The sequence below is a fragment of the Erigeron canadensis genome, chromosome 1 (genome assembly GCF_010389155.1).
Source record: "Erigeron canadensis isolate Cc75 chromosome 1, C_canadensis_v1, whole genome shotgun sequence".
Taxonomy (NCBI): domain Eukaryota; kingdom Viridiplantae; phylum Streptophyta; class Magnoliopsida; order Asterales; family Asteraceae; genus Erigeron; species Erigeron canadensis.
Window position 1 is genome coordinate 25,221,353 of NC_057761.1, and position 22,667 is coordinate 25,244,019.

Here is a 22,667-nt window from a genome sequence, read left to right on the forward strand (position 1 = left end):
AAGAAAAAAAAATTTCAGTTGCTTCTCAAAGAGACGTTATATGCCTCAAAATTCGTTCCACGCGTTTTCAAAATGGGTGTTCCCACCACCCAAAACCTTCCATGAGTGGGTCGTGTCGCGTTGACGGCAGTGTTTAAATGGGTGGTCAGATGACTCACTACCGAGAACACTTGTCAATGCCAACACCCTTATCATGGTGTAGAGCAGCCGCTGGAGAACCACCATAGCCATCCATGGTAGTCAGAATAGCAGTAGCAGTAGCTCCAAAGCTCTTTGTTTGAGTTCATTCAAGATTTTGTAATAATTCTTGCCCTTCATAGCCGTCTAAATTTTCACAACAAATTAATAATCAAGTCATTATATTTTTCAAGTAGCATTGTGCATACTTTTAAAGGTTATAAATATAAGCGTGTACTAGAATGACACTCGCACAATGCAACGGTTGTGGCGGCGATGACGGTATGGTGGTGACAGCGATGGTGGCGTGGTGTAGGAAAGTGATTTCAAGGTAACTTTTTTTTGTAAAGTTAGTTTCGATTCAGACGTGTTGGAGGCAAATTTAATCAGCGATTTGCTGGACCTCCAACCCCTACTCATGGAAAATACCTTGAGATGAGAAACCCAATACTCGAACCTGAGACCTTGAGGAAAAACTTATCTCCGGGCCAGGATCCACATAGTAGATTTAGAAGATACCCTAAATTTCAAGATAACTAGTATAAATAGAAAGATATTCAAAAAAGAATAGGTACCAATGATATTAATCATTATTAGTTCATTACAAATAAAATAATTATTTCGCATCTAAATCATTTAATGGTGGATTTGGTGTCATTAAGATACTTTGTTCAAAAATGTTCCTAACGTGAAATAGGTTTTCTTTTTGCTTCTTTAAAGTTTTGGATGGAAAGGCATGGGCTTGTCATTGTCTCCTCAACATACCTTGGGCTTATCATACAAAACAGGCCCAATCTTTTCAATAAAATAAAAATGATCCAATATAAATCTGATAATGATTTTCCCATGGTTGATATGGTCTTGCACTTTTGCGTACAATCTGCAATCTCAAATTCTCAACCCATATTACCAAAATTGGCTTATCGGACCTGAGTGAGTTTCATTGTTAAATGTAAATCTTTTTTTTTGCTGTAAAAGATGAAACGAGCCTAGCCCGTTATACGAGCATCAGCAACGACGGTTATAGTAGAACATTTGGCCCGTTAGTTCGTAGGCTTATACAAAATATCAAACCCACAGTGGTTCGGCATGACTCCAAAAGGAATCTTAGATATTTTCCTCATTATGTTCTGAAGTGAAATCTTATGTCATGTGCCGAACTGATCTTTTGCCCACCTTCGTTCCGTTCCATTAATCGATTCTCAGAATCAATTTTATTCATTTATAAATCTTTAAGACAGCACATATGCTAACAACATATCAAATTCCCGATTAATGTCTGCGCGTTGTGAAATAAAACATATAATTGAACAACAATTTTTATTCAAAAAATACCAAAGAATAACTCAACAAACCACTTAGGTACGATGAACAAACATGTTAAGATGCTTGATTAATCATTGTACAGAATCAAAAAAACATGCAACTTTAAATATCATAAACATTATTATCACAAAATTACAACTCAACAACATTAAACTATAATCCTCTATGCACATTCAACATCATAGGAAATTGGAACCCAAATTTCCTCCATTGTATGATTACTAAAAACTTTTTTAATTTTAACGGCATATTTAGGCTATGCGACAGTGTCTCTTCATGTACCTTGATTACTACGAGTAAATTCTTAATCCATTTAAGGCAATGGAGCCTGGCTTTCAACATCTTTTGGGACGACAGAAACCTCAACATCTTTCTCATCAGAAGTCACAAATTTAAGGTAATTTTCAATGTCTTTCTCGGAGCTTCCAGTCCTCCGATGGAACCATTTATGGTGAGGTTTGGGTTTTCGGTCACTGATAGCAATGGCAATGTCATTTGGGAGAAGATCTCGCAGTACAAACGCGTGCACAATGGTGGTTACCAATAGGCCAAAAACCGTTAAGGTTGCAATTGTTGAGAGAGTAACTGCTAAAAATTTCGTCACAATGTTAGGTACTTCACTCGAGTATCTTATTGTTGCGATTGCAGCTCCGGTCATTGGAAAAGTATACGCCCACCACGCTAACGAGAACTTGAATCCCCTAAAGAAATTGACTCGAACAGCCTACATAACAACAAAAAACTACATTATTTAAATTCAAATACAGCTGTTTCTTTTTACGGCATCCTATCATACTCCTACTCCTAAATTACAGAGTTTTTTATTATTGAGCAAGCAGTATTCCAACATATGTAAAACAAACTAACCAGTGAAAAATAGAGAAACATGGCAATGAAGTAAGCGATTCTTGACCCATAATCGAACGAACCATTAATCTTGGCCCAAGCCATTGAAGCAACACTTGGAGCAGCAACAAACAGAAAGAAAACCGGATGAAGCTCTTTAGGCAGAGTTTCATTAGTCGGAAGTCTTTGATACAAAGTCACAAACAAAACCGTGTAATGAGCCATTCCAACTGCAAAGAAGAAAATCGGGCCTTCTTTTAACCCCATAGACGCACCCAACAATGCGCCAACGAAATTCCCAACAACGGATAAATGGTTAGACGGATTCGCGACTTTTGACAATCTCCTCTGCCCCCCAGACATCCATTGTCCATAAATCTTGAGTTCCAGGATAAAAAAAGGTGTCATAAGAATATACCAAAGAAAATGTGGCAAATTTATTATCACACTAGATGGCACACCAATGGCTAAAAAGAGTAACGCGATCCATGGGGCGAAAAAGAAGTTAACTCGAATCGGATGGTAATATTCTCGACGAACAGCTTCGAAATAGAAAATGATTTTAAAAATATATGCAGTGGCCACAGCAACAAAAAGAGCCACGGAAATGAACCATAGCACTAGGTTCACTTTTAGGCTTATATGAAGGAAATGTGTTGAAGCTGTTGAAGCTAAATTCTTCCACATCATTGCCTGGCTGCTTATTCCGAGACATATACCGAACGACGAGATCGGATACCGGAGTAGAAACGGCCATTTTTTGTCTTCTGGGAGTATTATTTCCTCTGATGGCTGTTAAAAAAGACAGCAAAAATGTTAAAACCTTTGAGTCGGTGCTTATCTGGTTATTGCCTTTTTATACACAAAATAAGCATTTTTACCCAAGTGTTATACTCAAACCTTTTTTTTTTTTTTCATAAAACCGAATAAGCAGAACACTGTAAATAGCTTACCCTGAGAGTATCAAGCTCTGGTCCTTGTAGTGCATCGAAATATCGATCTGCCGTCACGCTGCGTGGAGTGTTCACTTGTGACTCACCTGTTGGTTTTCCACGTAAAGTCGAGATTTGTCTCTCGAGTTTACCGGACCACGTTTTGAACGAGTTGTATCTTTCGTCTTTTAGTTTATCGATTTTGGGATTTCTTGGAGGCCGGTTTGGGGATTTCCCAGTGGCCTCCAGCCCGACCGGCATGGGCATGGGTTGGGAATAAAATTTAGTAGCTGAACTCGTGGCCGGTTTATTTTTGGCCACGAGTTCAACATCATCTCTAAATGCAACTTTTTTAGTATTTTGCAAGTGAGCTTCAATAGGAGAAGGTGGCATGCTTATAGAAATTGAAGGCGTTCTATGGTGGTGCAAATGAACAATATCCAAGTTTTCGGATTCAGATTCGATTTTAATCCCTCCGGTATCCTAGTAAAATTAAAACAAAAAAATCAGTAAAAGCTTCATGAACAAAAATATAAACTTATATAAAAGAAATCATAACCTTAAATTATTAAAAATATAAAACTTACCATAAATCCAATATCTATCACATTTTGCTTCATTAAATTATCATCAAATCCCTCAATTTCATTAGCATCAATGGATCTAATTAGTGATGGGACTACTTCTTTCTTTGTTCCAGCACGATGGAGGACTTCCATGACACAAAATATATACTTACAAAATAATCCTGTTACAAAATAAAACAACATTTGTCATCATGATCTATAAAAACACAACCATCTTAGATTAAAAAAAAATATATTAAATTTCAAGTTTTATGACTTTATAATGGGATGAATCTCTGTCAAGTTCTTGTATCTTTGTGAATAATAAACATGATTTACTTTTGACAACATAATAACAACAACCCACATGACTATGTCCAAAACCCATGTGATATGTAATCTATGGAGCTAAAAATATGAAACTTAAAGTTGTACATTGGTGATACAAAATATGCTTACAAGATTTGTACCTTTAGCATATATTCACCAAGAACACTTGTATAGATAGGGAGAAAGATTTCAAAATCAATTTGGTTTTTGAGTTGTAAATGAAAGGAGACAAAAAAGTCAAGAAAATGAGAAAAACAGAAGTATGCACCTCTTTGGAGTCATGTGTTATGTTGTATTTATAGTGCCTTCATACACCAATACTTCTTTCTAGTTTACTTCCTAACATATATCAAATATTATTTATGTTTATTATTTTATACAAAGTTTTGGATCCATTATACATAAACTATCTATCATAATCATAAAATGTAAAACAAGTGAGTACATTCCAAGATACAGCTATCTCCCACAACAGTTAAATGGTCATTAACATGATGGCTTGAGTGTTGAACAAATTACTCATACTTAAACAAGTTTTCCAATGACTCTTGCTACATATCATTGAGGTGAGGTATTTAATAATTCAGGGATTTTGATAAATATAGTCGTTAAAGGTGAATAAAATAGCTATATAGTTATCATAAAAAATAAGTTTAAGGGATGAGTTTTTGATATGGATGGTAAAAAAGTTTTAATAACATTTTTCTAAATTCAATATCAATAAAACTTGTTGGCCGTGTAGAAATAATTTTATTAGAGAAAAGGATGATCAACGAACCTTTTATTCTGTCATAGTATCTCAAATCATAAAAACACCATTTGTTATGATCAATGTTTTGAAAACCGGACCAGACGTTGAACCGGACTCACAAAAATTCACTGGTCAAACCGGTCGGATCGGTCGGACCGTAGTTGGACCGGGTTTTGACGAAACATACATCTTTCCATGTAATACCATAAGATTTCTAGTTAAAATATAACATAAGTTTAATAATATTAAAGTTCAAGTATTAATGAATAATAAACCAAAGTCTAACACAAAACACATGATTAACAAGTTCTATTATGAGTTTAAACACATTCAAATGTCATCCAACATCAATAATCATTTTCTCTATTTTCTATTTAGTCTTGGCCATATTCAAATTAAGATACGAGTATATATATAAAATTTGACTAATTCTCACATAAGACCACTTTGGAAAATACAAGTTAATTTTCTATAAGAAAATCCACAAATAAGCTCATTATTCAGCATTCTCATTCCTGCATCAGTAGTAATGGCTTCTTGTTACCCCACTCAAAATCAACAATATAAGTTCCTCTTTTTTTTATCCCTCACGTTATTTCTTCAATTCATTTTTCAAACATGGATCATCATCGATTTAGTTCTCCTATTTCATTCAATCCATTTTTTCAAATCTCTAACCAAAATCTTCCCCCATTTCATAAATCTAAAAAAATTCAGTTTCATCTTCTTCAATCTAATAATAATAATAATAATAATAAGTGACGAAGGTTGATCTTGCAGTGGATGTTGCGATCTACTCTAAATAGGATGAATTCATTATAAACGTAAGATTTGGATCTTTTTCCCCCAAAAAATAGAAGAAAAACAACATAAAAAAGACGTTGACTTTGTTTGACTCGGTTCATAGCGGTTCGATAACGGTCCGGTTCGCACGGTTCAGTCTGGTTCTTACCGGTTCAGTCCAGTTCAATTTCCACCATTAAACCGGGGTCGGTTCGACCGGAAGTCTTGAAAAATCCGGTCCAACCGGCCGGTTTAAAAACATTGGTTATAATTTAAATCTTTTGTGACATTGGAACCTTAGAGTCAGTCTAATCCATAACAATTTAAAAACATTTAAAAACTAACAAATTAAATCACATAACTTGCATAGTGATGAAGAGTAGGAAGATTAATAAAAGTAATGGGAAACCATTTAAGAACTTTTTATTTATCAATTTACATATAAGGATAGTGTCGATCATCAACTTTGATTTGGAATGAGGTGAATATATAAAACTAAACAATATATTATATCAAAATTAATGTCTTTTTTTAGGAAAAAACCAATGTTATTAATTTTAAAAATTTAATGTCACGTACATAATAAAATATTTACTAAAATTTCAAAATATGTTTAAGATTTGATGATTTCATTATTGTAATATGTTTGGGTATATATATTGTCAAATAAATATAGGATGATCCTATGTGGCAATGTTTAAGGATAACTTTAAATTAGGGAAGATGATTTAAACAGCTAGGATTCTTACTGTTTTAATAACGGTAAATTAAACTCAGTGACATGCCTTCTCGTATACCCAACCCCAATTAAAGAGGAAACTCATTATGTGAAAAACCATTGTCTCCGTTTCTAGGAGTATTTTGCTCACATCAAGATCTGAATCCAAGACCTTTCAGTTTTAGGTTCCACCATATATCAATCCATCTAATGATGATTGATTGGTATTCAGATTTTGCGCTCCGAAAATAATAATGATGGGATGAGTCGATAACGCATCAGTAATCCAACTTTCGGTTAACTAGATTTTGCATTAATTATGTTGTATTTCTGTGGATTAGGAAGAACAAAAATTAGTATATATATTGATTTTAGAGTAGATGAAATTCAAATAAATTAAATGTTGTTAAAAAGCTTTTAACTTGTGGTCTTGTGGATTATGAGCTTACCACAAACCGTGTTCTTTATTACCTGACACCATCTATGATTTATGTTCGGGATGTACGAAGTTTTTATTTTATTTTCAATCTTTTAATGGCCTAATCCCTTTTTTAATTTAATGTAAATGTAAATATAAAGCTAGATTCAAGGAGTAAGTCTCGATGTAAACATATATACATATACAATTATACATAATATAATTAAGTGCATATAAATATACAAGTTTGTGCAAATTATCTATACTCCTATATAAAAATTATCACCCCTTCCATTTTTAGAAATAGTTACTCAAATATCACAGGGGAATTTACAAAATTGCCCCTTAATAAAAACCCACTATGGAAAGTGTTTTATAAATTACCAACTTTGCTCTTAATTAATTAATTTACACCATAAACCCTTATATTAATACTTAACACTTTAAACCCTTATCTTCTAAAACTTTTCACTATCACAATTACATCAACCTACACCACCTGACACCGCCACCACTAGACCGTCTTCTACACCGTCACCGCCGCATTGCGCAGGTACCATGCTCGTATTAAGAAGAAAAGAAGCTATATTTCCAAAACACATAGTGTGAAAGTCAAAATAGTATGCGTGATGCATTAGGACCCTTAAACACAAGAAGAGTACAGCTGCTTTATGTGAAAACGACTCGCATTAGATATCAACTTGTTAAATAGACATTGACGTTTGATTTTAATTCTCGTATACGTAAAAGTTAAAATATCTTAATATAAAATACTAGTTTTAATACCCGTACGATGTACGGTAGCTATATAGATTGTATCATAAATAAATTCGAATATGTCACATACATGATTCGTGTGTATGAAATAAATTATGATTAAAGTAAACCGATCATTGAAAGTAAATTATAATAAACGGTAATGATAAACATAATATATGTTTAGTTAGAGTTTTGAATTTACCGTATTATTATAAGTAATATAAGCAATAAGAATTGAAAATTTGAAAAATAAAAAGAAATATTAATGAGAAATGATCGATCAAATAAAGTTATAATAGGTTTTGTATCTATAAGCCAATAGTTAGAGTTTAATTCTAAGTCTAATAAAAAATTTGAATCTATATAGAACTAAAAAAAATAATTTAATAAAATAAATAAATTAAAAAGACACGTATCGATTTAGAATTATACCACGTGTCGTTTTAAAAATATCTCAATTCTGTTTTAATTTATTGGTAGATTGTGTGTTCTCCACACATTATCTGGCTGGTAAACTAATTTTATTTTATTATTTTGAAAGAAAAAAACATAATATTCGTTTGAGTGAAGAATGTACGTTTTCCACATAGATTTACATTTACTTGCATTTTGTTGTCAACAATGTTTACTTTGGAGAGGAATCTCACTTGATACTACTTATTTGGTTTAAGTGTCTACAAAGCCAACTTTGCGAAAGTATATGTAGCTTCCTATTTCTATCGGATATCCATAGAAACGAAATAGAAACAACCGAATGGAAAGCATTAGAACTTTTACTATATATGATCGTCAGCTAATTAGTGAAAACATGTTGGGAAAGATTAGTCATATACTTAAAATGAGATTAGTGAAAACAACTATTGTAATTCATGCTTATCTTGTTAGCTCAACAAATTGGGTTTGACTTTCACCATAATTAACTTTCTTTGCTATATCAGATTTGGAAAAGATTTCGTGATACATAATTAGGAGTAAGGGTATAGTACCAACTTTTAGCAAATTGACAAGTTTTGGATCAATAGAAATATGTTGTGTGATTTTCAAAAAAATTACCAAAACTTATCAAAAGATGTCAAATTGTGAGGAAGTGAGGGAACCGATGTGCTAAAAGGCCAAAACGTATCCAAAAAAAAAACTTTTTAAAAAATAAAAGCTAACAATGCTATGGTGAAAAAGAAACCGATGTGAGCCTCAAGCAACTCCGCTGCGATTGAATCCTTGTCATAAAGTGCCGAAAGAAAGGGTGTAAGCAAACCAATGTGCCAAATTGAACCGATGAAAAGTGTCGATGAAAACAACCGCTTATAGCCTTGCCCCTGATAACATTCAAGTTTAGAAGAAGCTCTAGATCGAGACTTAAATTTGAAATATATTTTGGGTAAATACTTTGAAAATAATAGTTAAGGAATAGTCCATAAAACTGAACACATGAATACCAGTTAGCTAGGCAGCGTGTACTTAATTTTTCTACTAAAAATTCAATGCAAACAGGGTACACTAGAGGATGAGAATATGCCAATTGTTCAACAGGACACATTCTCTAGAAATTAAATAAGAAATGTCATGTCACATCAAAAAATTAAATATTAAAATCATAATAGTTGAACATCTAACAATAATCATGATCGACATGTGTTGTATAACGATAAAGATTTATACAAAGTACAATAAATGAAGACAATTAAAGTGATTATGTGACATGTAGTTTTAAGATCAAAATGCTAAATGCATTAGCTTAACAAATTTAAATTATTGTGATCCGCTGAATAAAAAAACTCGGTTTCAAATCAAACTTTTAATATGTTGAAATATAACATGTCTTTCAAAAAAGATAATATGGTTATGTAAAATATTGCTATTCATCTTATGTTCGGGAGACTTGTGGACTGTGCAATCTCTGATCGATTTTGATACAGGTTTATTATGGGGAAGAGTGGATTGTTATAAATCCAAATCTTTCAAAAAATATTATTTAATAAAATATTCATTGATTCTAACTGCTTTTTAAAATCATTAATACCGACCACCACACAAAAATGGGGTCAAATAGTCGATCATCAGACAATGCTAGCCAACTATCGTCACAGAAGAATCATAAACTAGTCTAACTTATGATTTCTAGGACACGATTTAGTTTTTGTTAATTAATATATTTTTGTATCATACGAGGTGAGTCAATGGGTATTCAATTGTGGTATCCGGGCTAAAGTTCCCTTCATTTACTTTTTTATTTTTTTTCACTTTTGTGCGTTGGATAGATTTAACCGAATTTGTTTAATAGACACCGGTGTAGGTATAGTTGTCCGAATACGACGCCGGAGACCTTCGATAATGGGCATTATGCCATTGTTATCTAGGCTATAATGTTTTTGGGGTTTTGGATTTTGTCGGTGAAAAAGCAAAATGTCAAATATCAAAGAAAATTAGATGAGGCCATTTTAGTCTTGTTGGTGTTACCCATTCAGCCTCACTACGGAGCTTACACGCAGACTATCTTAATCCGATAATTATGGAAAGGATATACATTCTCTTAATATGAAGATCTGCATTTATCTCCGGTATAGTTAGTTACACGGATAACTACACATCTCCTCAAAAGAAGGAAACAAATCTATTCCAATAGGGTACGTTCTACTTTCGGTAAACAAGGGAAGGATTTGTATCTATCAAGAATCCTATATATTAGGAAAGAAGATCAGAACAAATCCCCTATTCCTGGAACAGATATACACGGCCCATGGAAACCCTACTTGGAGGACAAGATACATCCACCCTATAAATAGGGATGCGATATACAATAGAGATCATTCTCTCTACACTCACAATACACATACTACACATAGTTGGCGTACAAAAGGTTCTCACACCTTACCAAAAGGGAATCGCCAACATACAACCAAAAACCCTCCCATTCCTCCTTTCTAGGCAACCGGATTGGCTGTACAAACAATTGGCGCCATCTGCGAGACATTCTCCGAACAGCAAACTTGCAAAATTTTTGTTTTCCCAAACCCTAAAACCTAAAAGAATGAGCGAGGAAGATAGGCCGCCACCTGGTTTCGGGGGAGAAAGCATAGATCTAAACCGAAATCAAGGCGGCACACCAATTACACCTTCATTAGTAGGGGTGACACACGCCTCTACATCGGCTCAACCCCAGATCAACGATGCATATATACGACAAAACTATGCCAGCATACTAAGCACTCTAAGGCGTCTCCAAGACGCAGGAGAATTATCAGGAAAGGCAATCAACTTCGATAAAGAATACGATGAGTATGATGGTGATACACCGCCAAGCGGAAGGCGTAGGCAATCACATGATCCTCGATCAAGAGTGCAAAGGCCCAATAATCAGCCAAACAATGCAGCGGGATCACAAGATAATACTCAACACCCAAATAACCTGGGGTTAAACACCTAGGGACAAGTGAACCCTGGGTCAAACACCCAGGAACAAAGCAACCCCGGGTCCAACACCCAGGGACAAACCAACCTAGGCTCAAACAATCAAGGTGGCCATAAAATCTCCATCAGGAACAAATATCATTACCTCCACTTTAACATCATTGTCTGATGAGGGATATATACTTCAAAATCATGACAACATCATCAATACCTTATATCACCTTCGCACGATCGGGGTGATAACCGGAAGAATGATAAATTCCAATACAGCTTTCAATAGCCATGTCAAACCAATACCTGGAGGCAGAAACCCCAGGTTCTCAAAGCAATACCTGGAGGCAGAAACCCCAGGATCTTAACCCAATACTTGGAGGTAGAAACCCAGGTTCTCAAAGCAATACCTGGAGGCAGAAACCCCAGGATCTCAACCCAATACCTGGAGGCAGAAACCCCAGGATCTAAAAGCAATACCTGGAGGCAGAAACCCCAGGATCTTAACCCAATACTTGGAGGCAAAAATCCCAGGTTCTCAAAGCAATACCTGGAGGCAGAAACCCCAGGATCTCAACGCAATACCTGGAAGCAGAAACCCCAGGATCTCAACCCAATACCTGGAGGCAGAAACCCCAGGATCTCAAAGCAATACCTGGAGGCAGAAACCCCAGGACCTTAACCCAATACCTGGAGGCAGAAACCCCAGGTTCTCAAAGCAATACGTGAAGGCAGAAACCCCATGATCTCAACGCAATACCTGGAAGCAGAAACCCCAGGATCTAAAACCAATACCTGGAGGAAGAAACCCCAGGATCTTAAACCAATACCTGGAAGCGGAAACTCCAGGATCCCAACACAATACCTGGAAGCAGATACCCCAGGATCTCAAACCAATATCCTGGGCACACAAAACCCAGGATGTACCACAACCCCCAGGGTGTCAGATTAAATCAAGAAGAAGCGCACAACCAAGGCCAATCAAATACCTAGGTTTCCATATCACCCAGGTTATCAATATGGGTCTATACAACAACCCAATATTCACACAGCATACCCCTGGAGTCACAATTTGTACCCAGAACAATTTATCACGCCAAGACCATTCACCTTGAGCAAAACTTTGCGAAAATCCACATTTACATAATGGATAAAAAGCTCCCCATTAACAGCAAACACGAAATACCCCTCCCACCTAGGGACATATACCGGGAAAGAACGATCCCGACGATTTTTTTTCAAGCTTTTGAAGGGGCAGCAGAAATGCAAAATTGGATTGAACCAGTGGCATGTAAGGAATTCAGAATGGGACTCATGAGCGATGCAAGAGAATGGCTATCAAACCTCCAGGAAGGATCTATAAACAGTTTTGATGATCTTAAATCAGAAATTTCAATCTCGCTTTAGCCAACACATGAAACAACAAGAGACTTCATCTAGCGATACACGAGTAAAACCCAGGGAATTCCAGGGATGCCAGAATCCCAAAGAATCTCTGGTTTAATACATGGAACTTGTCGAACGTTTGAACACAGCAAACAACAGGCACATCAAGAAACGAAAGAAGCAAATGGAGTAAAGGGAAAGACAACCAAGCCCATTATACTCTCCAATAGAAAGAATATAATCCAGCGACACTGCCAAAACATCACGAAAGATACTGCTAACAGAGCAATAGGAAAGACATTTCCAGCACCACCTGACACAGGGCGTAGAAATAAAACCAAGTACTATGAATTCCACAAGATATAGGACATGATACAAATTCATGTTACCAACTGAAGAATAGATGAAACAATAAAGATTGGAAAGCTAGCACATCTAATCAGAGGAATTCGTCAAACAAAAAGGATCCTGCACCCAGCAAGGACAAAGCATTTAAAGCTACCTAGGGAAGCATCCTTTTACAAAATAAGTTGAGGGAAGACAACCTATCACTCACAATATTGATCCATGTAACTCTCTCCAGCTTTATTTATAATTTCATTTTGCTTACATAGTTTTTTCTAAAGTGAAGAGGATAATAACCTCACACATATATAAAAAAGGTCGCCCTCGAGCACCATTTGCTAAGTGAAGAGGATAATAACCTCACACATATATAAAAAAAAGGTCGCCCTCGAGCACCATTTGCTAAGTGAAGAGGATCATAACCTCACACATATATAAAAAAGGTCGCCCTCGAGCACCATTTGCTAAGTGAAGAGGATCATAACCTCACACATATATAAAAAAGGTCGCCCTCGAGCACCATTTGCTAAGTGAAGAAGGATCGCAACCTCACACAAAGCAATTACATTATGAGACGCCCAACAAACATGCATACAAACTGCAGTTACATAAGGGTTATAAACATCACCAATGAACAAACATGGTGACACAAAAGGATTCTGAAACCCCGACTTACCTACACCCAGCAGTTGCCCAGATCTTGTAATGGCTTAACTACAAGGTTTGGACAAACTTCGTGATAGGCTTAACATACGAAGTTGTTGGTGGGGGTAGAAAGGGTTAGGAGTTTCATCCACATACATAACATTGTTTAAAACATACATACACCTACACACGTCCAAACAAAGCACAAAGCAAGTATACCTAAGGACGAAGTTGTAAAAGCTCATCAGTGGAAGCGTCAGGCTTGGAACTTAACACATCAATAAAAGGAAATGCAGCCCGCTCCCACTCCATAGCAGCTGCAGCCACTTCCTCAGATGCACCAGGCTTATAATCTGCACGCTTGCTTAAATCAACATGACCTTCCACAGCAAACTCTTCCAGAACTCTAGCCCCCTCCTCTTCACGAATGGTTGAGATACCACCACCAATGGACTGGCACACTTCACAACTACCCAACTGTGTTTTACAAGCATATGGAACAAATTCGGTGATCAATCTCTTACGATCCAGCCTCAATGACTCTACCTGGGTGGTCAAAGAAGACAACTGCTCAACATATTCGGCAACTTTGGCTTGCAACTCAGCCTTCAATTTGGCATTCTCCTCAACTTTGGAAGACAAGTTACTACCCTGCAATACCAATGCATTCTCAGCTTCGCTCAATTTTCGCTTTAAATCAGCTACAACCTTCTGATCAGAAGAATTCAGTTTGGCCTCCAACATCTGAGCCATTTTTTGAAGACCTTCACTCTTCTCTTTCTCAAAAGCAAGATCTTTTAGAGAATCCCCATACCTTAACATCAGTTGCTGCACCATCAGATTATGAGCATCACTATCTTCACTCATAGATTTCAAGAATTCCAGCGGATTTTGAGCACAAGCATCCTCAACTGATTTTTTGGGAAGTGAAGAATGAAAAACCCACTCTGATTCATAGTATTCATGAGCTACAAATAAAAACAATGGAAAACATCATTAAAAAAAAATAATAATAATAAGAAGAAGAAGAAGAAGAAAGAGGGAAACAGAAGAAGATGGCACTCAAGAAAGTATCTACCATCTGAGGAGCCATCAGTAGTGGTACGCAGGTTCTTGGAAATTGGCTTGCCAACAATTCTTCCCCCTCGTGAAGCAGCATACACGTCACCCCCAGACGGACTGTTACCTAGCTTTCCAGCAGTAACAACAGCAATTTTTGCCCTCTTTAGACGACCAGCAATTGTCGTATCAGACGGGACATCATCTTTCCTTTTAGAAACGTTCCCAGACACAGCCTTGATGTCAACAGTATTCACCGGGGTAGGAAGTCGACATGCAACTTCCCCGCTATCAGCAATAGTATCATTCTTACCCGCAGCAACAGAGGGTTCAACACGAGGAGCTCCAGATACCTCCTTGGCACCTTTCTTTACAAATTGCAAGTAAGACATATCTGCATATCAATATATTTTTAGTCTCGCTAGAAAACAAAAAGCAACAATATAAATAAACACCTACCATCAAACTTTTCCTCATCTTCAGCAATATTGTTTACAACCCCAGCCCTTAATAAAATTCCTTCAGGATACAAATATACAGTCATCCCCTCCTTAAGCAATATATTGAATATTTCTCCAACATCCTTACGGGGAATACTATCAGTGAACCATCCTTTCTTACGAACCACAAGGTTTTCCCTCTCAACCAATGCATGGTAGTCATCAGGAATCAAACTATTTTGCATATATAAAAACTCATCCTTCCAATCACGGATATCAACCCCACCCTTTACAATAAAATCCACTTTTGGCCTATTTGCTATCGTTATCCAGTCGCCAGCAGCGCACACATTATATATCTTTCGAAACAGGGACACTGTGGGATTACAACCATGGGCTCGACATACAATTTCAAAACCCATAATACGGGCACACCCAAGTGGATGCATCATGGATATATGACAACCATAGTATTTCAAAATGTCAAGGAAAAATTTCGAAAAAGGGTATCTAACACTCCCATGAGTGAACATTTTAACATACACACCCACATAACCGGCAGGAGGATCCATCATTGTCTGATTCCGATTAGGCAATCGAAATGACTGACGACGGCCGGGAAAATACTTAGCAACAAACTCATTCAACACATCATCATCTACTAAGGAATGAGTATTGCGTATACCTCTCTTTGGCATTCTTGAAGAAAAATCAAAATATGGAAGAAAAAAGATTATTACCTCAAAGAAGACATGTAGAAGCAAGATCTTCTCGAACTTTGCGGCACCGTCGTTACAATCAAAGAAAGATGAGAAAAAAGATATCTCTGGAAACAACAAAGAAGTGTGAGGAAGTAATCATGATCGGTGGCTTAAATCTTGAACTCTCGAGACATGCACCCACTAATTACAAACCTACCAAACATTTACAAACTTCACCCCTCCACTTCAGGAAAACGACTATTTCACTACAACCTATTGATACACTTACAAAGATAGCCCTCGAGCTTCTCTCAGTATTTCAAATACCTATAATATAACTTCTGAAACCTTTGTTCCCTTGCATTTCGACAGCTGATCAAACCTTGTAATGGCTTAAATGACAAGACTTGATCAACCTTCGTGACAGGCTTAATATACGAAGTTGTTGAGGTGTAGGAGAGCAGGGTTAGGAATTATCAAGACAAGGTGATACTCTGGCGAGCAAGAGCTATAGAGGTTCTTCGAGTTTAATTCAATGATCTTCGCGGATCCTTATATTAAACTGGGGGGCTTGTTGGTGTTACCCACCCAGCCTCACTACGGAGCCTACATGCAGACTTCCTTAATCCGATAATTATGGAAATGATATACATTCTCTCAATATGAAGATCTGCATTTATCTCCGGTATAGTTAGTTACACGGATAACTACAAATCTCCTCAAAAGAGGGAAACAAATCTATTCCAATAGGGTACGTTTAAAAGGGTACGTTCTACTTTCGGTAAACAAGGGAAGGATTTGTATCTATCAAGAATCCTATATATTAGGAAAGAAGATCAGAACGAATCCCCTATTCCCGGAAGAGATATACACGGCCCATGGAAACCCTACTTGGAGGACAAGATACATCCACCCTATAAATAGGGATGCGATATACAATAGAGATCATTCTCTCTACACTCACAATACACATACTACACATAGTTGGCGTACAAAAGGTTCTCACACCTTAACAAAAGGGAATCGTCAACATACAACCAAAAACTCTCCATTCCTCCTTTCTAGGCAACCAGATTGGCTGTACAAACAAGTTTATTTACTTTTAACTTCCGTAGAGCAATAACTTAGTTCCGTGTATAAATCACTAGGCCATATATATAGAGGAGAAACGTAACTTCAATATATACTAGTGGACTTCAATCTGGTTTCGACTTTCAAGTTTCAAGTCATCAACATTCTAATGCGTTAGGCGAAAATGTTCATCCCATAGTTGTCAGTCAAGTAGTATTTCATAGTTTCAAAATTCACTTTCGTTTGAAGATTCTTTTTTATGTGTTAGTTAAAATTCATCTAATATTTTTGCAATTGGAAAAAATTAATGCTGAAAAAAAATTCATAGAGGTGAAACAACGTTAATATGATTTGTTCCGAAAATTTAATAAAATTTTATAAGATATATTTGTTTGATTATCAAACGTCAAAAGGTTGACTACAATTATATTGTAGAATTAAGGTAAAATTTTTAGTTAATTGATTTTAAAGATACAGGTCATACCAACTATGTACTTGTTCATAATGAAGACTTTTGTTTCGAATTCTATTTTTGTTTAATGAAAGCATCCGTGTTACGTGACAGTTTAGACAACTGACAAGGGAATGTTGATATTATTACTTGAGTGCTATTCAGTACAACTTGGTTTTTTTTATGGGTTTTAAGTTGTTTTTTATGGATGAATATTAAACACCACTTTTTACATTTTTTTTTTTTTTTTTACTTTTAGAAATCTTATAATCTCTCTACTAAATATATAAAATAAGAGATGATATAAAATAGCTTATGTGGCATTATCATTGAACTTATAAGTAGAATTTTTGTTTATTTGTGATAAATATATCACATTTAATTAATTCTAAGTTGGTAATATATGTGATAATATATTAATAATAATAATAATATTACGACTAACATCTCAATTCTTTAATATTTTAACATTAAATTAATTGTATATCAACAATCTCGATATAATTCTACATCATTAAATTAGTATATAGATATCGATAACTATACTAACAATTCTAGAATTATCCTATTAAAATAATAACAAATGACCATTGACCGGTATATCTCATTGCAAAACAGATAGATTTATTCTCATAGATCTCCAAAGTGTAATCAATAAATTTCATGTAAGGTATGAAGAGGTTTAAAATTTTATTTTAAAAACCTAATCATAAAGCCATTTAAGGGTTTTTTTTTTTTTTCTTTTCTTCTTACTCTATTGATATAATCTAAGGGAAATACTTAATTTAATTTATTATTTAAGGATTTAATAATGAATAACAACTTTCAGATTTTAAACTTACTTATTTAAATTATTATATTGGGTAATAATTACATACCAAATTATTTTAATCTTAAACTAAATATGATAAAAAAAAAAAAAAATCGGTAAAAGGCCGTCACCTCTTGTAAGATTTTCTTTTTATCGAATAAAGTTTTGAAAAGCTTATTTTACCATATTTTTTGAGTTAATTTTGTTTATGTAATATTGAAGTTATGAGATTAAAACTTTTGTCATCTTTTCATGAGTTATTATCTCCATATCAAAGTATATCCTCAATTATTATATTTATATTTTAGCTAATAATTATCATCACTAAATTTTTTAACCGTACGCTAATCTAGTTATTTTATAAACTGCACACTATTCTTTTAATTAAAGCTTGAAGATACTACTTTGAAATAATAATTAAAGGAGATTGATTAATAATTTCTGAAAAGCCTCCTAATTAATAGGATGATAACATGTATAAATTTAGGTTAAGATTAAAAAAAAATTAAATGAAATCTACTTATTACATTCATATGATTTTAATAGGTTTTTTAAATTAATGTTTAAAAAAATTAATTATTTTTCATAATTAAATGAACAAGAACAACATATATTTCTAATTTACTATGTTAAGATAACCTGCCACCTATGCCAAAATCAGGGGTGCGTACTGGGTCGGTTTTGACAACTAAAACCATTGGGTTTTGGTTTTTTGGGTTTCAGTTTTTTTGGTTTGAGTCTATTTCGGTTCGGTTTTTAACCAATTGTGGGTTTGAGCCAACTTGAACGAGAAACGTTTATAAGTTTATACTGTGTGATTACACTATAATTCAACAACTCTTCCAAACAACATAACGTTAAAGAACCCCTCACCTCCAATCTCTTTACTAGTATAATACTTCGTAAAATAAAGTGACGGGTCTTTTGAAATTTTGGGCTTAAAACAACGTATGTCAGATATTCCGTTGCGAGTAATCCACACAACTCTATTCCCTTATAAAATAAAAGGGCTATTTTTATTTTAGATAATTTTACCTTTGAATTACCACAATTGTCCTTGACTTTTTATATTTTACCCTTAATTCAAATGAATTAATTTACACTCTAAACCTTTATTTTAATAATTAATAATTTAAACTTTTATCTTTTAAAAATTTTCACTATCACAATCATATCAATCTACACCACTTGAGACCGCCACCACCACCATTGATAGTACCATCAGCATCACCAACACCACTATACCGTCTTCCCCACCACCGCCGCAGCATTGTGCGGGTACCATGCTCGTTTCAAAAAATTAAAGAGGTTAAACTGATACTCGTACTTGAAGTTAATGTATAGAACAAAAATAAGTAGGATCATCTTTTTCGTCCTCAACATGCTCCTGTTAAAAATAGATCTGAGCTTCTTTTCTCTTCTTTTATTATGACTTCAGAAATTTACTTCCAAATATACACACACATATACATATAACATAGAAATAAATATTAAAAAAAAAAAAAAGTAACGGTGTTGAGCATCAACGAAGATACCTCGAATCCTGAGCATGAACCAGCACCGTTTGGTGATGGTGAGGATGGGGCTTAGTTCAACGCCTACGCCAAATCCCAGCCATATCCCATGTTTTAATATATTTTAAGATCGAAAATGTATTAACTGTAATATTTGATACAGGTATGCCATAAATATCTTCTAAACAAATTAGCCCATTAATCATGTCACTATCTTGATATTAAATCTCTATCTATAGATCCATCAAGTTTAAATATCTTCATTACTATTTCTATATGGGAACCAATTTTAATAAAGTTTTTCATAACAAACTTTTACTTTTGTATTAAACCTTCTCCTATTTATGCTTGTACTATCTTGGTTATGTTTGTGTGTGTGGGGGGTGGGGGGATCCTGATTCCCGGCCGTAACATATACTTGTATGGGCATTAAATTTTGAGAATTATATATTATATAATATAAATTAGGAAAAACTAATCAGCCAAAGCTTCATGAGCTATAAGTTAATTAACTACTAATATATTATATATTTCTAATATTATGATTTTAAAGAATATATAGTTTTTTGTTTTAACATCAGTTATTATTTAAAAAAAATTTTGTTTATACGTTTGAATTCGCTAAGTGTTATAGACATTTTTATCTTGTTCGGCTGGGGCACTTAAATCTTTCGGGCAACCACGGTAACAAACTATAATAATTATAGATTAATATAAATACATATTTGTTTACATTAAAACTTTTGTGTCAACACTTCAATAGACTATAACTATAAAAAAAATCCGAAAAAAAAAATCGTGCATTGCTAAGAAAAAGAATACCTAGAATACACGTAAAACCAATCATAAAACTCTCAAATTATGTTAAACGAATTACTCGTATAATCTAACTTGACTTCTCTCATTTTATTAGCTAGTTAACTAGTTAAAGATAACACTAAATCAATGGGGCTCAGGAGATCTGACTGAGGCGATGTTGACTTAGAGATTTAGGATCGGATCTTGATTCATGTGGTTTTAAAATATTTACTTCTTGAACGTGTGAGTATACGTGTTATCACTCTTTCATTAGAGATGTCATTCAATATACTTTTGACGAATTTTTAAATCCGATGGTGGAGCTCGTACGACCAAGGCAATTTGGCTATCACACTCCATGACTTATCACACCTCCTATGACCTATCACCCCGCAACGCGCGAGTATTTGAGTATTTTCACTCGTTTTTATGTAAGGGTTTTGCTTAGGGATTACTTTTTTGGTAAAAGTGATTCCTATATCTTATTGGGTTTTTTACCTACATCCCCCAAAAAGCTTTGCTAATTACATATATACCTAAGTTATATTTAGATTAACAATTATCCCCATTCTTATCTCTTCTCATTATTAGGACTAATCTACCCTTTCCCTTCATTCTAGATTAATCGCCAAATTATCCCTCCAAAATAATCCCTTCATTTAGGTTTTTGAGTCTTCTTAAATACGCCCCTTACACTTTCGATCAATAAAAGGATTCAACAATTCGAACTTGCTTTCTAATCAAGTAAGTGTTTTTTAAGTAAACTCACTTCGTGCGTTGTTGTATATGTTTTTTAAATTTTGTAACATGGTAGTAGTTTCACAATTTTGATTAATTTTATTGGTCATTATAGTGGTAGTAATAACTTTTTGATTTCACAATTTTTAATTATTTTCTTAGTCATCGTCCTTTTATGTTTGATATTGTCTCTTAACAGATTGTCTTGTACTTGTTATATCGAATTATTATATCCCAAATATGATGACTCACCAATAAGTAATTGTTACTCTTGTGATGGTGTCGATTTTTTTATTTTAAGACGTGGTCTTGGAGATTTTTCAATTTCTCATACTACAAAGTTGTGAAAAAAATGTACGTGGACATTGGGTGAACTACTTTTGGGATGTTTACTTTTTTTAATTGGATGATCCATTTGAATGTTGGTAGTTATGAATTGGATCTCATCTTGGATGGATGGTTTTTGGTGTTGAAAGGGTAAAATTGTCATAAATTTAAATATTTTTAATATAATATATATGATTGGATAAAAATGTAAATTTATATGATAAAAATGAGGATATTTGTTAATTTAAATAGTAAAGTTTTTTGGAGGATGTATGTAATTCCCCCTGTCTATACTTCTATACTCTATACTATATTAATAAACAAACTACACTCCTCTTTTTTTAACTATTTATCTTCAAAATACTCAAAATACCCTTAACTTTTAACACATTTTTAACACACACACTAAATCTATCCAATATATCCCTAAAATATTTTACACCCATATTTATCCAAACTATCTCTCTTCTTTATTAATTAATTTAAATATTTCCACCTAATATCTCTATAATATTCTTAATAAAGTTATTTACAAAAGATACATCCCTTAACCATAAAATAACTACACTACCATTTACGTCAATTACTTTTAGATTAATAATCACATCGTTACCACCAACGCCACTAGCACCACCCGTTGCTGCCACTGCCGCAGCATTGCGCAGGTACCCATCTTGTATCTATATAAACAAACTCCCTCCCCCCTTAAAATTTAACACTCTACCTTTAAAATCTCTAATTTACCCTTTTAATCTATACTACCATCAAACACTTTATCCCTGAAATTCCAAAAAAACCCTTAAAAAAAAACCTTACGCGTGCGGCGTGTCTCTTCCCTTCCCTGCAGTTTCTCACATAGTATACCAAAAAAGCATACATGCGTTAGTGAATTTAATAATCAATCAACATAAAAAACGCACACTCTAAAACAACAACGGCGATTTGCACTTTCAGCCAGACTAAGAAACACTTGAGTTGAATCATACATTCATGTAATAACACGGTACCACTATTTAACCAGTATTTTTTTCCTATGCTCTTCCGCATCGCGCGGGTTCAAGTCTAGTCTTATTACACGGAATGTGTTTTCAAATGAATAGAAAGCAAAATCAGGGCATCAGTGGCATTTGTTACGTGTTTCTAAATTCAATACATACATACATACATATAAAATTTACTAAACATAATTGGGTTAGATCTCAAAATAATATAAACTTATAATCTTGAATTTTTTTTTTTTTTTCATTTTCCTTTTATTGATAACTAGATTATTGACCCGCGTTAAACGCGAGTTATCATACTTTCTAATTATTTAAATTATAAATTTAAATTATATAAAATTTTAAGAATTTAAATTCAGAGTTATAAGAAAAATT

General features: G+C 34.3%; 1 protein-coding gene across 2 annotated transcripts; it reads right to left on the bottom strand.

Annotated features, from left to right (window-relative positions):
• Positions 1 to 1,584: 1,584 nt before the first annotated feature.
• On the bottom strand, positions 1,585 to 4,414 carry LOC122609758 (S-type anion channel SLAH2-like). 2 transcript variants are annotated; one of them, XM_043782710.1, is made up of 5 exons: positions 4,318 to 4,414; positions 3,869 to 4,029; positions 3,303 to 3,764; positions 2,371 to 3,141; positions 1,585 to 2,227 (listed from the first exon to the last, which is right to left on the bottom strand). In XM_043782710.1, the coding sequence occupies exons 2-5, from the start codon at positions 3,998 to 4,000 to the stop codon at positions 1,817 to 1,819; spliced, it is 1,776 nt and encodes a 591-aa protein (XP_043638645.1). In that variant the 5' UTR covers positions 4,001 to 4,029; positions 4,318 to 4,414; the 3' UTR covers positions 1,585 to 1,816. The 2 variants fall into 2 exon arrangements, with proteins under 2 accessions (XP_043638645.1, XP_043638638.1); XM_043782703.1 differs by lacking the exon at positions 4,318 to 4,414 and having other exon boundaries at positions 3,869 to 4,097.
• Between the last annotated feature and the right edge of the window lie 18,253 nt (positions 4,415 to 22,667).

Coding starts and splice junctions, on each gene's coding strand:
- LOC122609758 (XM_043782703.1), bottom strand. CDS start 4,051: ATGTTGTTTTATTTTGTAACAGGATTATTTTGTAAGTATATATTTTGT. Junction 3,142..3,302: donor CAGAGCTTGATACTCTCAGG/GTAAGCTATTTA, acceptor CTTTTTTAACAG/CCATCAGAGGAAATAATACT. Junction 2,228..2,370: donor TGTTTCTCTATTTTTCACTG/GTTAGTTTGTTT, acceptor GTTGTTATGTAG/GCTGTTCGAGTCAATTTCTT.